General features: G+C 45.5%; 1 protein-coding gene across 3 annotated transcripts; it reads left to right on the forward strand.

Annotated features, from left to right (window-relative positions):
• Window positions 1-103: 103 nt before the first annotated feature.
• On the forward strand, window positions 104-20,387 carry MVK (mevalonate kinase). Of its 3 annotated transcripts, none has more exons than XM_075012441.1 (11): window positions 104-230; window positions 620-711; window positions 826-973; window positions 1,825-1,972; window positions 4,107-4,265; window positions 7,647-7,750; window positions 8,569-8,614; window positions 10,066-10,156; window positions 11,579-11,695; window positions 16,402-16,555; window positions 17,712-20,387. In XM_075012441.1, exons 2-11 carry the CDS (start codon window positions 634-636, stop codon window positions 17,861-17,863), a joined length of 1,197 nt encoding a protein of 398 aa, XP_074868542.1. In that variant the 5' UTR covers window positions 104-230; window positions 620-633; the 3' UTR covers window positions 17,864-20,387. The 3 variants fall into 3 exon arrangements, with proteins under 3 accessions (XP_074868542.1, XP_074868543.1, XP_074868544.1); XM_075012442.1 differs by having other exon boundaries at window positions 17,913-20,387; XM_075012443.1 differs by lacking the exon at window positions 826-973 and having other exon boundaries at window positions 132-146.
• Window positions 20,388-23,914: the final 3,527 nt, after the last annotated feature.

Raw genomic sequence — 23,914 nt, forward strand, 5'->3', positions numbered from 1 at the left:
CGGCCCGGTGATTGGTTGAGCTGGGTCACCTGAGAACGACGCTGGGTCCCCATTGGGCGCTGAGGGGCGTATCGGGGAGCTCCTGGGGCGGTTGGCGAACTTGGGAGGAGGTGGCTGGTGGTTCTGTGAGCCGAGCTACGGGTGGGGTACGGAGGGGCCGGGGCCGTAGTGGTCGCAGCGGTCCCCGTCCCCGCGCCGCGCCGCGCCGCTGTCGAGAGGGGGCGGCTGGTGTAAGCGGTTGCGGTGTAAGGGGGTTGGGGCGGCGGGTGTAAGGGGGTTTGGGTGTAAGGGGGTTGGGGCGGCGGGTGTAAGGGGGTTTGGGTGTAAGGGGGTTGGGGCGGCGGGTGTAAGGGGGTTTGGGTGTCAGGGGGTTGGGGCGGCTGGTGTAAGCGGTTGGGGTGTAAGGGGGTTGGGGCGGCTGGTGTAAGGGGGTTGGGGACAAGGAGCATAAGGGGGTGGTTGTGGCATGGGGGCCTGTGGCATCTGCCCCCGGGGGGGTTGCTCACTTGGTCCCTAGAACCAATGGAGAGAAGGAGACTTGGGCTGCTGAGCTACTGGCCCAGCACGAACCCTTCTGCTGTAGGTTTCCAAAATCCTGTTGCTTTTATCCCCTTTGCAGGGGAAGCGGCAGAAATGTTGGCCAAGCCCCTGAGAGTATCTGCGCCAGGGAAAGCTATTCTCCACGGGGAGCACGCCGTAGTGCATGGCAAGGTAAAGAGCTCTGCTGCTGTTGACAGTCAGATGGGGAAAGAAGCCATGAACTTTTTTTGCTGTTCTGCACAGTTGCTTTAGCACCTCATTCATGCTTAACTTTTGTGTGTGCAGGCAGCTTTGGCTGTGGCCTTGAACCTGAGAACATTTCTTCAAATTAGGCCATGTGATCGTGGAAAAGTCTTAGTACACTTGCCTGATATTGGTGCCAGTTTAAAGTGGGAAGCTGTCCAGCTGCAGACCCTACTAATCACATTTTCAGGCAAGTGCTGTTAAAACAATAGATGTTCACGTCAATATATTTTGAAATCATGAAGCCCCTAACTCCATTCTTCCCTCTAATATGTGGTATATCTCACCTGAACCAATTATTACACTTTGCATATGCTTAGCAACTGATCTTGTCTGTTGGCGGGTGTTGTTGGCCTGCTAGTGGGTAGACGCAACAATGGATTTAAATAATTAGATTCCCCTTCCCACCCATCCCCCCAGCCAGGCAGCTTCATCGACTATATATGTCCTCATTGCCAAAACCAGTGCTTTAAGTGGTTCTTGTGTTCTACAGGCAGCAGACATGCTAAATGAGCCACAAATTACATGAGTCAGTAGCAACTTGTTCCATGTTAACTACTCTAGTATGATTCTAGCATGCACCATTTTGAAGGGGGCAGAATAAAATCTGTGGAGCGTTAGTATGTAGGTGCTATCTTAGCAAATGGCAAGGTTCCCTTTAATTTAGTGTCCTGTCTTCCAAAACGTCCATTAGTAGTCACTTGTCGAAATCTGCAATTACTTGCTTCCATACACACCTATTTTGTAAAACTTGTTTGTCATGTACCACGCCTAGCACAAATTAATGTGGTTAGCTCTGTTGGAGTCAGAGATAAGCGTCCTAACCTGATGTTTCTTTTATGATGATGATGTGAGCATCATAAATGAGCATTTCTTCAGCATAGCTGGTGATGTCTTTGTGTGTGCTGAAGCATGGCAGCTGTATTCTGTTTAGTGTTACTGGAGACACTTTTCTTGTAAGCATCTCATTCTAATATGGAACATTGAACTTATGAAAAAAAAGCTTTAAAACCGTATATCCTCCTCCTATTGCTTTCCTAGGTGGCTTGGATGAATCCAAATCCCCAACCCCAGAGCAAATGGACAAGCTGAAAGAATTTGCAGGAATCTGTAGTGGACTCCCAACCATTGAGAGCCTTGCTACTCTTTCATTTCTATATCTGTACTTGTCTATTTCAGCTAAATATAGGTAAGATCATGGTTATCCTCAGAAATGAATGATGTTTCTTAGGTGTGCAATGGCTCCTTTGAAATTTGTGTTCTGTAATTTCACAAGAAATTAGACCTATAAAGCTAAAATAAGAAACTAAAGGAGTGGGGGGGCACTTTCCTTTGTGTTCTTAGGCTCTTGTTAGTAACTCTAAGACAAAATAGCTGAATTGTGTTGAGTGGGTGGAAATCAACATGGATATGCCCAAAGCTTGATTAATAGTAACTGAAAAATAACGCTAAGCTTGTAAATGTGGTTAACACAATAGTGGACTATGTTATGAACTGATACAAGGACCCTAGAATGGTGCTTGGCTGTAAGTACTAGTGCTCTCCGTTGTAGTAAAAGAAACAAAATCCTGATTTCCGTTCTGGCAGTGAAGTAATCAAATAATGATTTATGATGTAATAATGATTACAGGTCTCTAGCCACAGTCGCTCTGAACGTAGAATCATAGAACTCTAAGGCTGGAAGTGACCTCAGGAAGTCACGAAAGCAGGGTCGACTCCAACTAAATCATCCCAGCCAGGATCCTGTCAAGCCAGGACTGAAAAACTCCTAGGGCTGAGAAGGAGATTCCACCACCTCTCTCAGTAATGCATTCCGGTGCTTCGCTGCCCTCCTGGTGAAATAGTTTTTCCTAAGATCCAACTTACACCTCTCCCTCTGTAACTTCAGACCATTGGTCCTTGTTCCGCCATCTGTCACCACTGTGAACAGTCTCTCTCCATCCTCTTTAGAGTTGCCTTTCAGGAGGTTGAAGGCTGCTATCAAATCGCCTCTCAGTCTTCTCTTCTGAAAACTGAATAAGCCCAAGTCCCTCAGCCTCTCCTCATAAGTCATGTGCTCCAGCCCCTTAATCATTTTTGTTGCTCTCCACTGAACCCGCTCCAATGCATGCATGTCCTTTCTTATACTGGGGGGGCCCAGAACCAAACATACTCCAGATGTGGCCTCACCAGTGCTGAGTAGAAGGGAATAATAACCTCTCGAGATCTTCTGGAAATGCTTCTCCTAATGCAGCCAAGAGGGCTAATGGCATATTGGGATGCAAGAGCACACTGTTGACTCATATCCAGCCTCTCATCCACTGTAATCCCTGGGTCCTTTTCTGCTGCACTGCTACTTAGCCATTCAGTCCCCAGCCTGTAACAGTGCTTGGGATTCTTCCGTCCCAAGTGCTGGATTCTGCACTAGTCCTTGTTGAACCTCATCAGATTTTTTTTTTTTTTTTTGGCACAATTCTCCAATTGGTCTTGGTCACTCAGGACCCTGTTCCTACCCTCTAATGTATCTACCTGATCCCCTAGTTTAGTGTCATCTGCAAATTTGCTGAGAGTGCAATTCGTCCCCTTATCCAAGTCATAAATAAAGATAATAAAAAATATTGGCCTTAGAACCTATCCTTGGGGCACTCTACTTGAAACCGACTGCCACCCAGACATTGAGCCTTTGACCACTACCCATTGGGCCCGTCCATCAAGCCAGCTTTCTTTCCATCTTAAAGTCCATGTGACCAGTCCGTGCTCCCTTAACTTATGGGCAAGAATGTTGTGGGAGACTGTATCAGCTACTTGATGACAGTAGGAGTTGAGCTGTGATCAGCCTTTTCTAAAACCACATATCTTTATCACTTAAGCAAATGCGAATTGCTATTAGCACTAGGGAGCCTATTACATACCAGTGAACAGTTCCAGTTCTGTCCAAGAGAGGGCACCAGTATGGATGCTCTAGCCAGCTTATTACAATAAAAAAACATAAGCCTACGGTTACTGATGCGGGATCCTGAAAGGTTTTATTGTTTTAAAAAAAATTGCAAAAATCTTTAAAGTATATTTGTGGTGTTGTGTTGTGAAGTCACTTCCAGTGCTCGGATTAAAAACAATGGAAATGAGAAGTCCAGTTTAGCTACGCTTTCTTCTAGCACAATGGATTGGTAAAACTGCTCAGATTATTAGCTGAAAGTTCATAAGGCTCATGTCTGTCATTTACTTGTACATACACTAACACCACCAGTTGTGTGGTGATTGCAGCATTTTTTGCCTTTGAGCTGCAACATTAAGTGATGTCAGTATTATTGGTGATTCATACAATACTTCTTAATGTCTTTCAGACAGGTACCACCAAGTGTGGAGATAGTAGTGTGGTCTGAGCTGCCTACAGGAGCTGGACTAGGCTCAAGTGCTGCCTATTCTGTTTGTTTGGCAGCTGCCCTGTTGACTGCATGTGGAGCCATTGGCTGCCCGTTGGAAGATGGGAAGTCTATAGCCAGGTATGCCTCTGGAAAGTCTGTGTGTCTTGGATGGGCAGAAATGAGCTAGTATAATGTTCCCTAAATCTCTAGTGAGAAGCAAACGATTCTTGCGTGTTTCTTAACTTCACATGCCTGTCTCTCTGAGGTGATGGCTTGAAGTTGGTGACATGTCAGGGTACAAAATGCGATTCCAAATCCCTGCTATGATGATTTACATGATTATTCAGGTACACGGAGCCAAGCAGTGCGATTTCTGTCCCCTGTTATATTATCCAGCAAGAGTCTATCTGTTCATAAAACATACGGTGCTAGGTAAAATAGGTCTTCCAAACTAGACTGGAAGTGGCATCAATAGCTGTACCTTTTAATTGCAATTAGTAGTTTGGATGCTCTGTAATTTTCAGTTACAGTTTGAATGCAAAAGGATAGGTGAAGTTTTGAGGTGTCATCTTTCATAGGATTTTCAGTTAACATGGAAGAAAAAAATAAGCATGATATGTCGGTTCATATAAACTTAACTCACATTCCTGTGTGTATGGTCCTGTATTTATGGAAGCCCCTTTGGGCTCTGTTCACCATCCTCCACTCTCTCAAAATACACTTCTGCTGTGAGGTCTGAAAGCATGGCTCCTCCTGTGAACCTCACAAAGCCGGTAAAGAACAAGATTATGTAGTCTTCAACCTTAGCAACTGTGTGATATCCCTTCCATAGTCCTTGCCTTCTCAACCGGTTGGTCCCCTTCCACATTCCCCCATCTCTCCTTGCATTGTCTTAGGACCCAGTCTTGCAATTGTCTGTGCACAAGCCTCCTCTGAAGTCCTTACCTAGGCACAGGGTTATGCCTGTGCCCATCCCCCTGAATTGCAGAGGCTGAGGGAGAGGACAAGGTGGTTATTTCTCCATAGAATTCAGTGTAGGTATGGTGCTAGAGGCGTAAGAATGAGCCTTTCTGATATGGGTTTGTTTTTTATGAGCCATATGACTAATGAGAGGCATTTGCCCAGTAAGCATGCATCGTTGATACTTTTCTTCTTTGCCCTTAATCAGAAGGCGCAAATCCACTTTAATCAGATGAGCCATCAATGGTTAAGAAATTCTTGCTGCTTGAAGAAGAGTCGTAGCCTTCCCCCCCCTCACCCCCAGCAATTAAGAAACACCAACCAGGGTTTGAGTTTGAGACCAGATGTTTGGCAGTGTCAGCTGAAGCAATACATGGAAAATAACCATGAATTACCATATTCTAGAGACGAAGCATGGAAAAAATCATTCCCAGAGAATGTACTGTGATGTGGCAATGAATAGTGATGAGTCAGGACTGGGGTAGTTTGTGTAAGCCATAGCTAAAGCACACGTTTGCTCCACCTTTCCCTTCCCTTGTAAAAATCTGTGATTCTAATCGCCACTGCTAAACAGCACAGTCTGTTCACAGATGCATAATGCAAGAGGGAGTAATAAAAGTTGCAAGTGAAGGGTGGAGCTGTGTGTGAGAATTGCAGGCTGTACCCACTCAGCTATCTCCCGGTGAGATGGAAGACTTCTACGTGAAGGCATGTGCTTGCTCTTTCGGAGCGCTGCATTTGTTCACAACATGGTGTGACGCTTGATGCCACTGTGGTTAGAATTGATTTTAATTTTTCCATTACAGATTCTGATTTTGAGGCCTTAACAGCTAACATTTCAAGCTGCCTCAATCTCTCATACATGGAACACAATGGGAACCAATATGGGGGATTTTATTGATGATACACAGCATGCCACTAACATGCCTTTTTAGAAAGCAGTGAGTGAGCAAAAACGGGTTTGATTTGCATGTGCTTTTAAGAATTGTGGTCTTAACTAAAAGCTATTAAGAGAATTTGGTGCATGGACAGATAATACTCGACTCAGTGGTCTCCATTTAGCCACAGAGCAGTAGGCACTGTTGAGGTAAGTAGTAGAGCATGGTCACTCATGAAAACCTTCTTTGTTACTGTGCCTGTGCCATAATGCTGTCAGAGAGAAGGTAAGTCAGTCCCCCCCCTCATCTGACTTCCTAGCCCTTTTCTGGTAATTGTCAACACCGCTGACAACAGTGGTGAGTGATTGCTTGTGTGATGTAGCCCTTGCGTGTCAGTACCCTCCAATTCATTTTGTATACATTGAGCACCAACCAGAGGCAATCCATACAGCATGTGCTGCGTGCCCTGCAGATTCCACAAACCCACCCTCCTGTGCGCTCAAACCAGCAGCTCCACCCGTTGTGTGTGTATGTTGACATTGATATTAATATCGGCTGCCTTGGCATCAACTGCGCAGATCGGAGTTTGCTTTTGGTGCAGAGAGAATATGAATGTGACAGGCTTTTAGCATACAGTCCCAGAGTAGGAATTACATGATAGGGCAGAAGCATGAGCATTGATTTTTGTGAGGCATCATACAGGCTGTAGCATGATGATGAGACTAGTTGGTGAGCCATACTGAAGCAAGGGCACTTCTTGGCAGTGTTTTCCTGGATCTCCCCATTTCTTGAGATGTCACTGGCAAACATCTCCTTATCCCTCTCTTGTGCTTAAGGTGTCTCAATTCTTCTCGCTGCTGTTCAGTCCTGTGAAGCGCTTTGTATGTATGACTCATGCAAACGACGCCAGTCAAAAGGAATGGCATTTTACTGTGGTATCGACCTGCTTTTAATGCTCCCTTGCCAAAGGGCCGGTCTTGTTCTCTGCACATTCTAGTTGACTGATTTTTTCACCATTTTACATCTCCTCTCCAGTCAGCTTCTCACATTGTGTACAAGTAGGAGTGATATGGGGATTACGTCAGTGAGTTTAGGTTGGGACGCGATTATTCCTGGCCCTACACAATTACAGTACACAGGAGATGGTCTCTGACAAGCAGGGTTAATAATTTGTTTGAGATCAGACAAAAGGTGGTTGCTGCAGGCAGGCAGAGAAGAACAGCGAGCGTTGCTTACCCCTTCTCATTTCCCGAGTTCTAAGTGCTAGGGGGCACTCTGTTCCTGAAGTAGGATGACTTTCTTAACCATTGATGGCTCTTCTAGCTGAACTGCATTCTCCCCTTCTGATGGAGAGGGAAAAAGAAAAGTGTTACTGAGGTGTATGCCTACTGTCAGTAATGCAGATCAGAATTCTAATTACTTCCCTTCCTCACTGGTACTGTATTATCCCCATTCTTGCTGGTGGAGACACAGAAGCTAGAGTCTAACGGTATGTTCAAGGACACAGAAGGAGCGACTTAGTTTGACATAAAGAATCATTCCCGTGTCCCCCGTCCCCTTTAACATGGGGCACTTCAGTCTGCTCTAGTGATTCCAGATGGTTTTTGTGGCTAGTGGACTCCTTGGTTCCTGTGGTATGTTGCCCATTTGTAGGAGTTGTAACTGTTTTCTTGCCTTTCAGGTGGTCAGAGGAGGAGCTGAATTTAATTAACCAATGGGCATTCCGGGGCGAGCAGGTCATCCATGGCAACCCTTCTGGTGTGGATAACTCTGTAGCCACGTGGGGTATGTATTTTTCAGTCTTAGTCCGTTCCTCTTTGGCTCTGAATACAAGTGCTGTCACTTTCAGAGTAGAAGAGGCTCTTACTCGGCATTGGAATGCACTGCTGCATAGCTGGCATAGGGAGATCAGGAAGTGGAGTCCTGGTGGAAATAGTTGAACTTTACAAGTTAGGAAGCAAGTAAAGATGCTTTTTTAAATCTCACCCCAGTGTAATGCTTTGGAAAATGTATGTTCTTGGTTGCTTGTACCTTTGTCATAATTATTATATGCAAGAGAGCTGTGATGTTTTGTGAAGGACAGTTTTCAAAGATTTATATAATATTTCATCACAGCTACTCTGTCAAAACATTGGGAAGTGGAGAACGAAGTAGCAAGCTTGCTGACGGGAGAAATTCTATTGGGTTACAGTTACTCTCCACAGATGTTCACACTTATCTCTCAGCATAGTATTTCATAGGTTTAAATTTGCCCCAGAAGTCTTCCTTTGGTTCTTATTTCATTGTTTTAGACCGATGAAGACTCAATTCTAACCTCACTCTCTCCATTTGAAAATCTTTTAATTTTCTATGGTCCTGCTGTACATGAAAGCAAAGCATGGAGGTATCAAGTTGTTAATATACGGGCCAGAACGCCCACTGAAATTAATGGAGCTCTGCCTGTTCATGCCATCTGAGGATGTGGCCCATTGTTTTACCGGTGCTTCTTGCAATTAAATTCTCATGCTGTAGGTTAGTTTTTAGACCTAAAATGTCCTATATACTTATTAAATGTATTATCTTCAGGTGCGGTGCGTACTATGACCATGTATATTTTACTTCAGGTGGAATACTCCGATTTCAATCAGGAAAAATCACCTCGTTGAAGAGGTAATATTAAAATTGTATACACATACACCCATAGAACATATCTGTATGCGTTGTCTAAAGGCATGAGAATAGTTAAATAATGCTGAACAGTTTATGTGGGGACCTTGTAGCCAGAACCTTCTATTGGACCTTCGCTTGGGTAGCTTTAACATCTCAAAAACCAGTTTTGTTTTCTTGGGTTAGAGAAGAATGAGGGCAATGAAATGTTTGATCATTGTCTGAAGTTAGATTACAAGACAAAAGATCAATATTAATTTCATGGCCTTATAGGCAGCGGGATCAGGTCAGCTCCTGGCAGCAAATGACATTTTAAAAAAAACAACTTCTTGCTTATTGAATTTTAGAACCATACAAAAATCAAGCTGCAAAGCCACGTAAAAGAGAACAAACATTGGTTCGGAATGCTCCCTTTACCTCCACCCAATGAACTATAATCCAATGCCATTAAAATCTTTCACAGTGCATGAAATTGGTCTATTAGCAGTTAATGTCTTTGGCTAGCTGGTCTCACTAATGGTGTTTCAGAGGAAAAAAATCTTTTAGCTGAAACACATGGATGTTAGTAAGCAGGCTTGCCATATTAGTAGAACTAGCACAGTTGTATTGATATGTGTGTAATTGAGCCCCACCCCAGCAAAACACGTGAGCACATGCACACTTCTAAGCATTCGAGGAGTACCGTTGACGTTAACAGACTTTCTCATGATCGGGCATGATTATAGTGGTGGTAGTCCAACAGTCAGGCTGTCTGCTGTGACCGAGATCTTCTCAGTGTAGGGGAGAAGAAAGAGCTCATGTTATGCGTCTTTGATTTTCCACTTGCCTTTATTCAGACTGTTAGAGAAGTTTGTAGGTAAGGAGGATGTAAACAGGAGTCAGGAGCACTCTGGTGAAAACCTGGCACTAGTGTCCAATTATTTAAAATGGAGAGTGTTACTTTTTAGGTGCTAAATAAATAATTTTAATATGCTAATCAGTACAGTAGCCTTTGCATTTTTGAGGAGAGGATAAATGATAAGAAACAAATGAATTTTGTTTCTGCTAAAACAATCAGCAGTGAAACTCTTGTCCATTTTGAAAATGGACACCATCAGAGTTCAAACAGGCAGTTTACACCTCTCAGAGCTGCTGTTATTTCCATCTGTGGCAAACACTGGAAAACGCCGCTGCATCAGTTTGCAATAGCCTCACATTTTTAGGTTCATTTTCATGATCACAAGAGGCAGGCAGTTCATTTAAAAAAAAAAAAATTCCTGATTAGGCAACAAAGTTTTGTGGCTGCAGAGTAATGGAATACTGGGGGCTCTACCTGGACCTGCAGTTTTTATGTGCATTAAGGTTGTTTGACCAGAGCATGAACAGAGGAGTAAACTTGTTGATGGATGTGGTCTAAGCCTTGGATGCTGCCCAGTTATCCAGAGGAGAATGAATTTCAGAATCTTTGTTTTCAGGGTGCCAACGTTAAGGGTCTTATTGACCAACACAAGAGTCCCTCGGAGCACTAAGATCCTCGTGGCAGGTGTCAAAGACAAGATTCTTAAGGTGCATCATCTTTTTGGTGGACGACAGTGACTTGGGAGCACGCCCATTATTGGGGCCAGCCCAGTGGTAACTTGGCAGAGCATTGATTGTTCTGGGGTAGGGAAAGTTGACCTGCACTTATGAGTAACCCCAGGATCTCTTCCATGGTGGGTAGCAGGGTTTGCATTGTTTCGTTTGCATGGATTTCTTGGCAGCTGTTATTTAGTAGTACAGGTTGAACCTCTCTAGCCCAGCACCCTTGGGACCTGACCGGTGCTGAATGAGAGAATTTGCAGGACCGTGGGAGGTCAATATTGTCTAGCATCATCACCAACAGTTCCCCTTCTTACTGGGCTCTTAGAAAACATTGAGGGGTAAATTAGAGCTAAATAACAGCACAGAACAGCTAAATGAGAGCCAGGACTGGTGGCTGTAAACAAACTTTGTGGGGCCATGGCAAACTTGGCTGCACCCGTGTTAAGTGGTCACCTGCCTAACTAAAATCATGCCAGAATATGGATGTTGCCAGATGGGAAGGTGTCGGATCAGCGATATTTAACCTGTATCACTGTGGTTTACTGTTGCATGATCAGTGGGAGGGGACGTAACTGGGGAGGATAAAGGGCTTCGCCCAAAAAGGAATAGGTCAAAACATCCTCACTAAGGTGAAGTGCTGGGTTTGACATTGACTTTGTCGGTTTCCATATCGCCTGTGCAGATCAGCTTAACGGGGATTCTTCAGAAATTGTCCCTCTGTTTTGGCTTTCTGTGCTCAATGGCATTGAGTCCTGGCTATTATACAGTTCTAACATGAAATTAAAGATTTATTTCTCATCATACCTTATGATGACTAAGTATTAATCCAAACTCCGTGCCCGGACTTTATTTTTGAACTGAAATGAGGACTTGGTCGTTGCTCTTCCTGTGTTTTGTGACACACTAACTGGTGAACCCCAAGTAGTTGAAATCATGTCAGGCTGCAAAGAATCAAGAGTTTCCTTAAAAATTATCAGATTTAAAAAAAAACAAAAAAAAACAAAAAAAAACTCTGTGTGGCTTCCTCTGTAACTTGCTTTCTGAATTTTTGACTAGTTTTGAATTTTTTGGTTCCAAGCCGTTCTCTGCAACCTGAATGGCTAAAAGCTTTTTTGGTGACAGTCTGTTTTTCATTTAAAAAAAAAAAATCCTGTAACTCCAGCATCTGAGTGCTTTTAATGATGTTTTGCATTTTTCTTAGTCTGTGAACAAAATCACAATAAATTGCAGCCCTGAAATACCCAACCTAACCCTTCTCCCTTCTTTTCCTCTGACATCCCAAACACAATCTGCTTCTGCTTTAAATCCCAGGAATTGTCCAGCCTCTGGTGCTGGCCCAACTCCAGCACGATAGCAGTAAAGCCATGAACTACCTGTCTTCATGTCTCTCATTTTCATTTCTCCCAGTTTCCTGCTATAATGAACCCAGTGCTTGCTTCGATAGATGCGGTTTCTCAGGAGTGTGAAAGTGTTCTAGAAGCAATGGCTGAGAGCCCATCACTGGAGTATTACCCTGTGCTAGAGGTAAGTCTCTTCACCTGCATTTTTAGACACTTGGTGTCACACATCAGAATGTCATTTAAAGATCATTAAGGTTGGGAGAGATTTCAGTAGCAGGAATTGTTCACTTCAGAGTGAACCTATATCTGCTATTGTTAATGCATTCTTTATGTCTGAAGTAGTTAAGGTACCAGGGCTATTTCCTGTATATGGCTTGTTGTTATTCTTTCAGAACCATACATTTCATTTCCCTTAGTTGAAGAGACGCTGTGTGAGTTCAGAATCAAAATGTCCTCTTCCTCCGAAGAGTTTGTGATTTGCTGGCCAGTAGCTTTTTGAATTGGAAGTGGCTCTTTATAAAATTACCATTCTCCTCACTAACAAAGCCAATACGAAGCACAGAACTCACCAACTGCAATTTTAGATAGACTAGTTAGGAGACAGCCTCAGCTTTGCGCTTGTCCGGTCTCCAGGCTCGGGAGAGCAGATAGCAGTTGTTGTGCCCTGGACTGTTCTTTCTTTGATGCATGAAGTGAAAAAGAGCTGTGTTCCCTTTGGCTCCTCTCAAAGCACGGGGAGTTTGTGGAAATGTCTTTCCAATTAGAACCTTTTTCGTGTAGCTGTATGGGGCAGTGTCCTCAGTGTTCTGATTATACTGATGCGTTTATAAGTGTTTGGGAAAACTGAATTCCCTGACAGTATCTGTGGGAGTTGTTTTGTTCTGGCCAGGTGGATGAACTCTCCTCTGGTATAGGAGCACGAGAAGTCCTCTGTGGTAAATGATGACTGCTTAGGGCTCTCAGAAATAGGAGGGTGTCTAAAACAGAATTCAAGCACTCAGTCCTACAAATTGCAGTGATGTGCCGCCTTATGAGAACAGCTGGCTGCTGCTTCCTCCATTGCTAGAGGTGGTGGTAAGACACCTTGCTGTTTATTCTCCTGCCTGTCTTCCCCATGCACACCCTCAAAGTAACCATGCTTTCCCCCTCGGTTGGCTTCTCAGGTGTAGTAAGGACACACATTCACCAGCAGGAATGGAGATGCTCTACCCAAGGTCACGTTCACAATTGGCTCTCGCCATGAGGGGCTTGACAGGGTTGCTTTTGTTTCTCTCCCCCTCACTTTGTTGTCTCTTGCTGTATCTGGCTGTGAGTGCTGGACTCTCAGGTGGCACCATGAACCATCCATGTCCCTTTGCAATAGGGCCTTGCTGCCTTGGAGGAAGGAGGAGATACGAGTGCATGTCATGCATGTTTGGAGATGAGAGAGAGAGAGAGAGAGAAGGATATGGGGACGTGTGTCAGAAAGTGAGCCTAGGAAATGGCTGAGGAATAACCAAGGCAGTGATAGTTGTGATGGGCTGAAAGTCTGGATGAGAGAGAGCACAGAGTGCTGTGGAAAACCCTGGACTGCCAAGGGCTGCCTCCCCAAACTGGGATAGGAAGCCTGGTGCTACGGCCTAGCAGTGACATTCAGAACTTCTGGGTTCTTTGCCACGTGACTTCTGTTTGACTCTGAGCAGGACACTTGGGCTTCCTTCTCAACGTCGGTTCTCCCGTCTATAAAATGAGGCTTAAGACTCCCTCTCCCTCCAAAGTGTTTTCAGATGCCAATTGTTAGTGGTGTGACTGCTGTGAGGTGCTAATGGCTATATCGAGGCAAAGTTATGCCATGCTGTTTTCATGTAATAAAAATGGCAATTTGTACTGGACTTATTTGAGCATCATTACTGGCATTTTCAGGCCGTTGCTGTCCTGAGCTATGTTACCGTGCTCCGTTCAGGACCACTGACAGCGCTCCATGGCCTTGTAGAGCTCATTCTTTTGGCAAGAGCAATCTGTGTGCTCTCAAACCTGTGAATGGCTTTAGTGGGTGTCCTGCCTGTTTGGTAGGTCTCAGTCCAGTTTCCAGGGGGCCTGTGTTTAAAATCAGGATTTTGTCCCAAGATGGCAAAATGATTTTGTACAAAAGCTGTGTTCTGTGTAACCTAGTGCAATGCTACCTAAGTACAAAGATATATTTTGACTGTAGCTGAAATGTGCAGTTCTGGACATCTTTGTACTCGAGCTGTTGGGCTAGTCTGCTCTGTCATAAACTCTCATCTGACTCCTGGCAGACTTTGGATTGGGACAGCATCACACTCTGTACTCAGGCACCTAAAGAGGCCCCTAGATGGGCATCCAATCCAATGCATGGTGTTTGCAATGCGTACATGCTAAATGTTGCTGGATAATCTACCTTCCTTCATTTATCTAAAGCACCAGGACGATCACGGTGTGTGTTTGTGTTGCAGGAGTGTTGCATCATCCAATTCCCACGTGCTGTTTGCAAGAGTTCCCCGCGGGGCTGGATTGGGAGCCACGGTGATTGATGCTGTTGTGTCCTGCTTTGCACAGAGCTAGGAGCTACAGGACAGCCTGGACAGTGTCAATCACCATGGCATCATCTGATGGCATGCTGCTAACTGCACTATGTGCTCATCAAAAGTCAGGCGGAGGCACTGCAGAAGCTCAAAACACATGTACTTGACCTGCTGGTTTTTCAGCTTCCTCTGTTTAACATTGTGGCTGCCAGCTCCTCCCTCCTGCTACGTTACATTACTGAATCAAGACCATGTTCCATGTAAACAATTAATAGTCCAGGATTTTGTGGCTATCAGACTCTTACGTAAGGGCTGGCAGTGTCGGAAGTGTTTGAGAGGAAAGGCAATCTTACGGTGGAGCAAATTCTGGGTTTGATCCCTGACTCCACCACAGACTTACTGTGTGACTTTGGGCAGGTCACTTAACTGCTCTTTTCCTTAGTTGACCGTCTGTGACATTGGGGTAATGATCATTCCTCTCTCCCTCCCCCAGCTGTCTCTTTTTAGACTGTAGCTCTTCTGGGCAGGGTCCAACTTTTATCGTGTGCGCCTAGTACCGTGGGGGCTGATCTTGGCTGGGGCCTCTAGGTACAGTTGTAATACAAATAATTCTTTCTGTGGTGGTTTCAGGCAGCAGAAGGATCTAGTTCAGAGCCAGAATGGCTAATGTGAATGGCTAGAAACAGCAGTGGGAGGTGAGGGGAAGATTGAGCTTAACTGAGTCTGGGGAGTGTTGTCCTGGCTCAGGCTACTCAGTCGCTGCCTACTGACCTGACCTGACCTGTGAATTTTATAATTGTGCTCATTTGTGTACATGTAATTAACATCCTGGGTAGGGGAAGGGGAGGAGCTTTTAGCGCCGCTTTAAGAGCGTTCTTCTCCCATCCACTGTTGTCTCATTAACCTGTGATTCCGTGTTCTGCTGGTAGTGATCTCTGCCTTGTCGAGGGCAGCATTTCAGCCAGCTGCTCTCTTCCAATTAACTCCTTTAATTCTAAGCTGCCATATTCTTAGTCAGCCTCTCCCCTGCCCCTTAATTCTTGTAATTGTCCCATAGCTGTGTGTGCACGTTTAGTTCTGTGTGTGCTGCCAGCTCAGCACTGTGCTGTTGTGTTCTGTGCTGTGGTGCATGGAGAGCTGTGCATGCTTCTTCCACCGATGCTCTCCAGCCTAGCTAATTTCTGGGACTACTCTTCCTTGGGAAAATAGAGTTGTTCAGTCGCCTTGGCCCATTAGTCCTTGGCTGCTGTTTCTGCTCGGTTTTGGGGCACTGGGGACCTGTGCACTGGAACTGGACTTAGACTCTTTCCAACAAGTATATTAAAAGACACTGAGCCATTGTTTGATTGTGATGACTTTAGACCCAGATTGCTGGGGGCTGTATTTGAACTGCTTACTGGAGGTGATAGGGTCCGTATCCTGCTATCGATCTCCTGGGCCATTCATGCCTCCCTGCCACAAGCAACTAACTGTAATGAACAGCATGATTTGGACAGGAGTGGTGCTGTAGCTATGGCAATGTCTCGGCATGCTGAAGATCTGCATGACAGAGTGGCCTCGGGGTTCCGGCTGCTCGCATTAACTGGGCTTGAGAATACTATAGAAATCATCTTTGCTTTGGAAAAAGGGTGATTTTTAACTTACATAGCCACGGATGGTCCCAGAATTGAGGACTGCAGGAAACTTTTTAGAAGCCTGATTTGGATTGGCCTACAAATGCCTAACGTACCTGTCTTACTGCTGGGGCAGCCCCCTCCCGGCCCCCGATGTGCGTCCTGGATCTCTGCCCTGCAGTGGGAAGAGAGAAAAACAAGGGAGACTTTAATGTTGCTTATCGCTGCTTGGCAGTGCCACGTGGTATTACTGAAGCTGGATGGGTTGCAGAATTGGCCAGGAATGGGGAGAGATCCTAGCACAATTCCTTTCTCACGGCAAGGAAAGGAATTGTACACTGCCCTGTTTGCTGCATACACAGCAGGGGAGTGAGGAAGCAGACCAGAACTAGCACGGGCTGGAAATCAGTGAGTGCACCCCAGCAGCTGTCTGGGCCTTCTGCATCCTTTAGCACCTTCCTCTTTTTTCTTAAGATGTTACATAATGAACTGGTCAGTGTCTGTGCGGTAGTCAGTGAGGGAAGGAAGAGGTGGCAGGGCTAGGCTACAAGCCTGAGTCTCATTGTTTGTTCCAGAGCAGCATGACGCTGCCCTGCTTCCTGTTGCAATAAGATGTGGCCCTTTGTCTGGGATTTCATAATCTGTAGCTGATCCACAGTCCAGCTGTGCTGGCAGATGCCTTGGAATAGCGCCCTCTCTCGTGGGAAAGGGGGATTAAGACGCATGGGGTTTTGTTGTCTTTGCTTTGTTTTAAGGAGCTTTTCGATATAAACCAGCATCACTTGAATGTGATTGGAGTTGGCCATGCCTCGCTGGATAGAGTGTGCCAAGTGACCGCCACCCACGGGCTGCACAGTAAGCTGACTGGCGCCGGAGGAGGCGGCTGTGCGATCACTTTGCTACGCCCAGGTCAGCAATCTTTAATTTACTACTTATCATTGAACTGTCTTCCTTTTATGTGGACCTAAAGGGGGATGTGGGTGTGTTTTTTAAAGCCTTGCCCTCCCCTGCGTTTAGATCGATTTAACAAATGAAACCCTAACTCGGTCCTCTGCTGTGGATTCAGCTGCTTTACATGTCCCCCGGTGAGCTTCTGGAACTGGTTGTGTCATTCCTTCACGGTCCTGAGACTGGTGGAAGCTCCAGGGTTGTGGCTGGCCCAACAGGGCCTTTGCTATCCCTGGTCAGTGTCTGTGCTGCTGAAATGCCCTTGTTAATACTTGGGCATCACAGTTTAAAAAGCTCTCACCACATGTTCGACGCATGGGGAAGAAGTTTATTGGGCTCTTTTGCCTGTGTGTTGGGCGGGGTGAAAGAGACTAGCTGTGCAGTATGCTGGAGAGCGTCCAGGAGCTTTGTGTGTACTTCTGCCCTCTCTCAGCCTGAGTGAGACCTTCTCAACTGTTCTATAGATCCTGTACTTCTAACCCTGTCCTTCAGCCTCCATGCAAGGTAGGAGTGTGACTGTATAGTAACAGCTGCAAAATCTCGTATAATCATGAACACGGTGGAGTAGCTGTTTGCAGCCTGAGGGCTGCTGGGGGCTCTGCAGACTGATTTTTCCAAGGGATCCATGCCTCTCCCATTCGAAACTTCTTGGGAGTCGACAGGTGGAAAAGTTTGAAAGCCACTGTGGAGGAATACGTAGCTCACCCTGGCTTGCTTATTATTTTTACATGGGAATTTCAGCCTCTCTGTCATATTTAAAGGGCTAAAAGGATATCTGTGTAAGCTGAAAATGGCATGTCTCCGCGCCTTTAGAATACCACTCCATCATACAGGCACTTGGCTTTCTACAAACTGCTGGGCTCTAAAATGTCCATTAGCATCTCCTGCCAATGCAAACTGAATTCAAATCTATTGCTAACCCAGCTGCTCCTTAATATAAGGAGAAAACAGATGCAATGTACCCCTTCGTATCCCCTCCATAGGAGTTCTTTGGACGGTTGTTTCCTTTACCTAGCAATACCCTTTAGTCCGCATTAAACATGTAGCAAGATCATGACCATCTCTCAGTGGTGACCAAGCGGAACTTAACTGGCGTGTGTAACCTCCTTCTTGGCAGACACAGACCCACTGATGGTGGAAGCAGCCAGACAAGACCTCAAGGCCTGTGGATTTGAATGCTGGGAGACCAGTATTGGGGCGGATGGAGTATGTCTTCATTCGCCATCATCTTTGAAAGCAGAAGTGCTGCACATCTTTAATAAGGCTTAAAATGCTATGGACTCTGAGTGACCGTATCCTTCCTTCCTGCCTCTGCCAGGACAGAGCTCCTTACCACTGGAACTGCGTCCCTAGTGCCGAACACACTTAAGCTGAACTTTGAAACTGCCAGTCTGATGCTCTGCCCCATTTACCATGGCTGTGGAAGTGTTGTGAACTGAGATGGTGACCTGCGTGTGGACCTGGTGCAGCAGGAACAGCTCCACTGAAGACGGGGCAGTTATTGTTCTCATCTGCCCCAGCCGTGAGTCTGGTCCATATCTCAACCTTGAAGATGTGTTTTGAATTTATTTACAGTAAACACTACAGTAGTAACGACAGACACAAGAGGCATGCGGGGTGGTGTACACCCTGATGTCCTGGCCAAATTCTGCCTTGGATAATTTATGTGTTGATGCACTTTGCTTCTCCTTTACTTGTTTCTCTGGCCAGCGTAAGTCTGGTGTAATTAATGTGTCCACAGTTGCTTGAGTTTCTGGTGAAGAGCACCACAGAATGCAAAGCGTGAGACTCCTCCAGTGTTTCTACACATGCTGTTAGTGGCACTGCTGAGATAAAAATTTAAATTGCTTTTATCTATGTCACTAATTACATCTCAAAGCTGAAGAAAGTGAAATCTAATATACTTTGCCCCATTTTAGTAGTTCCCTGTTGCACATCCCTTCTCTGTCTAGGCCTCTATAGCTAATTGTCTGAGCAGCCTTGCTGCTCGTAGGCTCATGGTCAGCTTCGCAGACTAATAAAACCACAGAATCTGCAAGAAGACGTTTAAAGCCAAAGGCTTTTCCTTTATTTTAATTTCATGTCAGTATTTCTGTTCATATTAGATTTGTTAGGATCCCAAGCTTTCTGCTTTTTAAACAGTCTAAACTTTGGTCACCAGTGCCAGGTGTGAAGAGCACATTCCTTTTGCTGGGAACGTAGAGTGTTCAGTCAGGGGAATGTAATTAGTCATCCTTTCTTCATGCTGCTCAGTGGCGTCTGTTGCCAGAGGAATGTGATGCGTAAAGTAAATAGTTTTGCAAAATACTTTTTGCAGTTTCTTAACTGATGCTAACTAACCAAGTGATCTACTTCTCCAGTGCAGAATCCATAGGACTTGTTATGTCCACCTGGAATGGGCTGGCATCCTTCAGCCCTCCACTTCCATACCAGATGCTTCTTTTACATGGGAGGTGGGTGTCCTCATCCACAAATGGACACTTGAACGTGTTAAATGCAGACTACAGCCTGCATACTAGAATTAGCACCATGTTTCCCTGCTCTCGCTGCTTCTATATTGAGCCCTGGCTAGATAAGGGCTATTTGGATGCTCGTCACAAGTGCAGTCGGCACTGACATTTGGTGCTGTTGGAAAAAGCATCCTTTCCCTGATGTCCTGGTCAAACCTTCTCATGAGCTTATCTGTTTGGTGAGGACACACAAAGTCTGGGCTGCTTTCAGCTGTTTTGTCAGAATGGGTTAAAGTGTAGCTAGTGGCTATAAGCAGAGGGAGGACTTAGCAAATTTTCTGCAGGGCAAACCGTGGGTTTTCTTGCCTTTTCAGGGGTTTAGGTGTAAACAGATGTTGTTCACAAGACAGTCTGCTTCTTTCCTGCCATGTGAGCTGCAGGGACCCTCTGACCAATTTTAGGGCTTGTCTACATGGGGGAACTTACTGGTAACATATTCTAGATAAGCTGTAATGGTATAACTACAGTGATACAATTTTACTGGCAGAGCCTCGTAAGCAGCCCTAGGTAGACAAGCCCTTAGACTTCTGGGATAGTTGTTTTTATAAGTAACAGCCTTGCTTGCTGAAAGGGCTCAGCAACCTTTCTGAGGCGGAATGCCAAAATTTGACCTTTTGACCTCTCTGAATGGTTTAAGTGCCCATGAGGCATCTTAAAGTCACTGTTAGTCCTATTTACAACAGCTTCATTAATAAATAAATTAAGATGCTCTATTTAGGGGATTATTGGTCACAGTAGCTGGTCTTTTGTTAAGCCACAAGCATCATGGCTTTGAGCAAGCTCCTGCCTCTTGTGCCAATGAAAAAGGGTTGCTATCCCCTATCCTACTATGAAATCAATATATGTGCATATCCATCCCCCAAAAAATCTCTTCTCTTCTCTTCTCTGGGAGCCAGGGCATGGGATCAGTCCTGTTACTAGGCTTGGCAAAATTGACTTTTTTTCCTTTTTTCATAATTTTGTCAGATAATACCAAATGTTCATTTTAAATAATTTTTTAGACTTTTTTAAAAAATTTCACAATTGCAAGAAATTATGCAGAGGCTCAGGTAATTATTCAGATGTTGAGACTCAAAGTTAAATGTGTAGAACGGTTAAAACACACATTGTCAACATTGTGTGTCAAAATACAAAGTAAGTATTTGTGAACTCAACTTCAGTTCTTGAGTAGCACTTTTCTTTGTCTGTAAATTTTGATGATAAAAATATGTCCATTGATAATTAATATGTATGTATACCATTAAAATCTAATCTTAATGAGACAATACAGGTGCACTTGGAATGTGTTCATAGATGCAATATGGCTCCATGCCTCTAGGCCGGAGTGATTTGATTGTAACAATTTCTTTTTAATGATGACTATAAATAAGCTTGAATTCAGTTTCTTTCCACAATGGACCCCCACCCCACACCATTGTGCTGGTGCCTCCAACCCCCCCCTGCATTAAAACTTGTCACATGTAAGAAAATATGTAGGATGTAAAACTATCAATCTGTATATAAATGTGAAAACACACACAAAAACCAGTAACCCGTCTCAATAGCTCGAATGAGATGGATGAGCCTGAGACTCAGTAGCCAGTCGTGTTGTGTGCCCCCCCATTATGAAATTTCGTGCCTCCCTGAGGGGGGCTGCCCCCCCCCCACTTTGTGCATCTGTGTGCACCAGTATTAGTTTGCATGGGCGAAGACCCACCCTCCCCGGGATGGCTGCTGCCTGTGAGAGGGAGCAATGGAGACCATCACCGGAGGTTGCCAAATGAAGAACAGTCTTCTGAACAGATTGGTTTTGATGCGGTGTCCAGCTCATTAGTCCCGTCTCTTTGGGAAAGACAAATGGTCCCTGGACTGATGGAAGAAATTCTAGAATTATTTGTATTACCATAACGCATAGGAGCTGATCACTTATTTCAGCATTATCAAGGCGGAGCATGTTTCCTGTGCTCTCGGCCTCCGCGATGCAGCAGACAGCTCGTCGATGTTTTTAAAAGGGTTGGAAAAGAGACAACTAAGGAGAGAGGTGGTGGAGGTCTACAAAATCACGACTGGTGTGGAAAAAGTGCAGAAAGAAGAGTTATTTACTCCTCTTCATACACATGAACTAGGGGTCATCAAATGAAAGAGCTAGATAAGTGCTTGGAGGCGAGGGAGCATCCATGGCTATTAGCAAGGGCGGTGTCCCTCGCCTCCATTTGTCAGAAGCTGGGCGTGGGTGACAGAGGAAGGATCGCCGGATGATCAGCTCTTCTGCTCATCCCTCTGGGGCACCTGACCTTTGACCACTGTCGGCAGACAGGACACTGGGCTGGATGGGACCTTTGGTCTGACCCAGTATGGCCATTCTTGTGTGTTTGCTTTGCACTTACCAGTTGCTTTTCTGTGCTGGCCACAAGAGAGCAGTGGAGACCCATTCTTTGGAATACCTGGAGCTGGTGCTACTATCTGGCCTGTATCCCAAGGCTGGGCCCTTGGGCATTGATTAGGTTGCACCCTTGGCACAGAAGATATCGGGGGACTTGTTCTGCTGTGCATCTTCTCTGGGACTGGCCCTTGTGTTGAGCTCTGCTAGGTCCACTTGGAAACTGTTAACAGAGAGATCAAATTTGCTTGAGCCCCTCAGCCTTCTTGATTTGACAGGCAAATCTTGCTCGGAAACAGGGCAGTGAGTGTTCTGTGCCAAAGCAAGGCCATAATTGCATAAGTCAGCAGCTGGGGCCAGTCCCCATGAATTAGAAGTAAGCAAAGATTTAACAGCTGGCCACAAGTGCTGTGCCTCAGTTATTTATATCTCCCCTGCCCCCAAATTAATCAACAGGAACCCCACAACAACTCACATGATTGACATTGGAGGCAGTTATCTGCTTATCTTTCACACACGCTCTGTCCAAGCGGTGGATAAGTAACCCTTTCAATTGCAATTGCAGCTATGCTCACTTACTGTATTAATTATACAGTCCCTAGCTCCATAGAGGAGCATACCGAGGCAGGGAGAGGCCGAAGTGGTAGTTGCTGACTCGGATTAGCAAGAGACAAATGTAAGCCCCTGGAATTCTGCTCCCTTGCCCTCTAGCTGCCTCCAGGGGTCTGTTGTACACGTGCTAAACGTCCCTGCTGCCATCGGTTTCGCTCTTGAAAAGCAGACAGGTAAGAGGTTTTAACGTCCTGCCCTGCAGTTTGACACTCGGAGCATTTGAAGTGCAAACTAAATTTTATGAGTGGCTTTAACCTCCTGTTGCCTGGTCCCCACCGCCTTGCCTTGCACCAGGTCTCCCCAGCAAAAGAGCATCTGCTTCATCTGTTTATTATTTGCCATCTTTCCATTTTTATAGGCTCATTTTACATGTGTGTAATGGAGCAACGATTTCTGCTGAAGGATTAGCCTGGTAATTTGGCTAATTTTTCTTGCGCTTCATTTTTTCACATTAGGAGCTTTGCAAAAAGAGTAACGATCCCAGCTTGGCCTCTTAATAGAGCAGGGAGGAACAGCTGAAGTCTAAACTCCATCCTGTTGCAGAGGAAAAGAACATGCAATGGTCTCTCAAACTGCTTCTTGCTTGGGTAGCTTTTGGCTTGCCTGGTATGCGTCTGGCTGGGGATGCACCACGGTTGGGTGATGAAGAAGCTGGGTTGTCAGGTCTGGGTTCTAATCCTGCCTCTGCTGCTGGATTTGCTGGGTCCCTCTTCACCTCCCTGTTTCTCCTCTTGTCGACAGAGGGCCCCCTGGAACTGCCCGACTGGCTTTCTGTCGACAGATCTCTGACGGAGGCGTTCTGCCTCACGGGGAGCGGCATAAGACTGTCGACAAAAGTACTGCGTTCTGTTGATTTACTGTCAACAAAACACATTGGCAAGCTGGACACTCCCTGGGTTTTGTCAACAAAACCTTCTCGTGCAGACACAGCCTCCATCTGTGACGTGCCTTCTGCCCTGGGGACTGGCTCTTGGGATCTGCCAGACGAATGCAACGTAAATAAGTTCTTGTAGCAAGATGCTCCAAAAGAAAGCGAGCCTCCTGAAGAAACGTTGCATCCGAACTCTGGAGTGATTTCATTAAAATAAACTGCACCAAGGTTTTTTCTTTGAGACGGAGCTCTTGCTCCTGTGGGGGCAGGTACGTACAATCCGCTTTGATCGTTCTAGCCAAAAGGATGCCTTTCATTCGCACATCAGCATCCTGAGACACTTTGTCAAACCTTTCTTAAGCCAACAACAACTAAATCTCCCACTTGCTCATGGAAACCCCTTGGATGTTGAATGCCCTGGCTTGCTGATAGGAGGGATGCAGAGCTAATGGAGACATGTCATGTGGCTGAGGGAGGAAGTGAGTGGGCAAAGGCAGCAGAAATACATCAGAAATCCTTAGGGAGGAGGGTCGTCTTTAAAAGCGTCTGCAGAGACTTTGAAGCTCTGACTCTTGTAAATCATTGTTCACTATCATTCTACCTGCGGGGAAAATGTTATGGACTCTCTAGTAGATCTGGCTGGCTGGGCAGGCACGTTAGGGGATGACCTTGTAGCTAGAGGCATGCATGGAATAAAGTATCTGCCTGCTGTTCTTGCTCCTAATAAATCTGCTGTCCATCTCTTTTGACTGTTACTTGGAAAGGGAACCGTTTACAGCTTCAACGGCAAGTGTTCCTGCTGGGCGAGGGGCTTTGACTGTACCCCACTGGGAGCTACCTGCCACTTCCTGGGATGCCTTCCAGCGGTAGATTTTGACAAACTTGACGAAGGTGAGGAAGTTGCATCGGTCCCTGCTTATAGGGATGGGGAAACTGAGGCACCATGTGAAAGGCCGTGATCCAAAGTC

Source organism: Carettochelys insculpta, chromosome 18 (assembly GCF_033958435.1).
Source record: "Carettochelys insculpta isolate YL-2023 chromosome 18, ASM3395843v1, whole genome shotgun sequence".
Lineage (NCBI taxonomy): Eukaryota > Metazoa > Chordata > Testudines > Carettochelyidae > Carettochelys > Carettochelys insculpta.

Coding starts and splice junctions, on each gene's coding strand:
- MVK (XM_075012441.1), top strand. CDS start 634: ATGTTGGCCAAGCCCCTGAGAGTATCTGCGCCAGGGAAAGCTATTCTC. Junction 974..1,824: donor CCTACTAATCACATTTTCAG/GCAAGTGCTGTT, acceptor TTGCTTTCCTAG/GTGGCTTGGATGAATCCAAA. Junction 8,615..10,065: donor AAAATCACCTCGTTGAAGAG/GTAATATTAAAA, acceptor CTTTGTTTTCAG/GGTGCCAACGTTAAGGGTCT.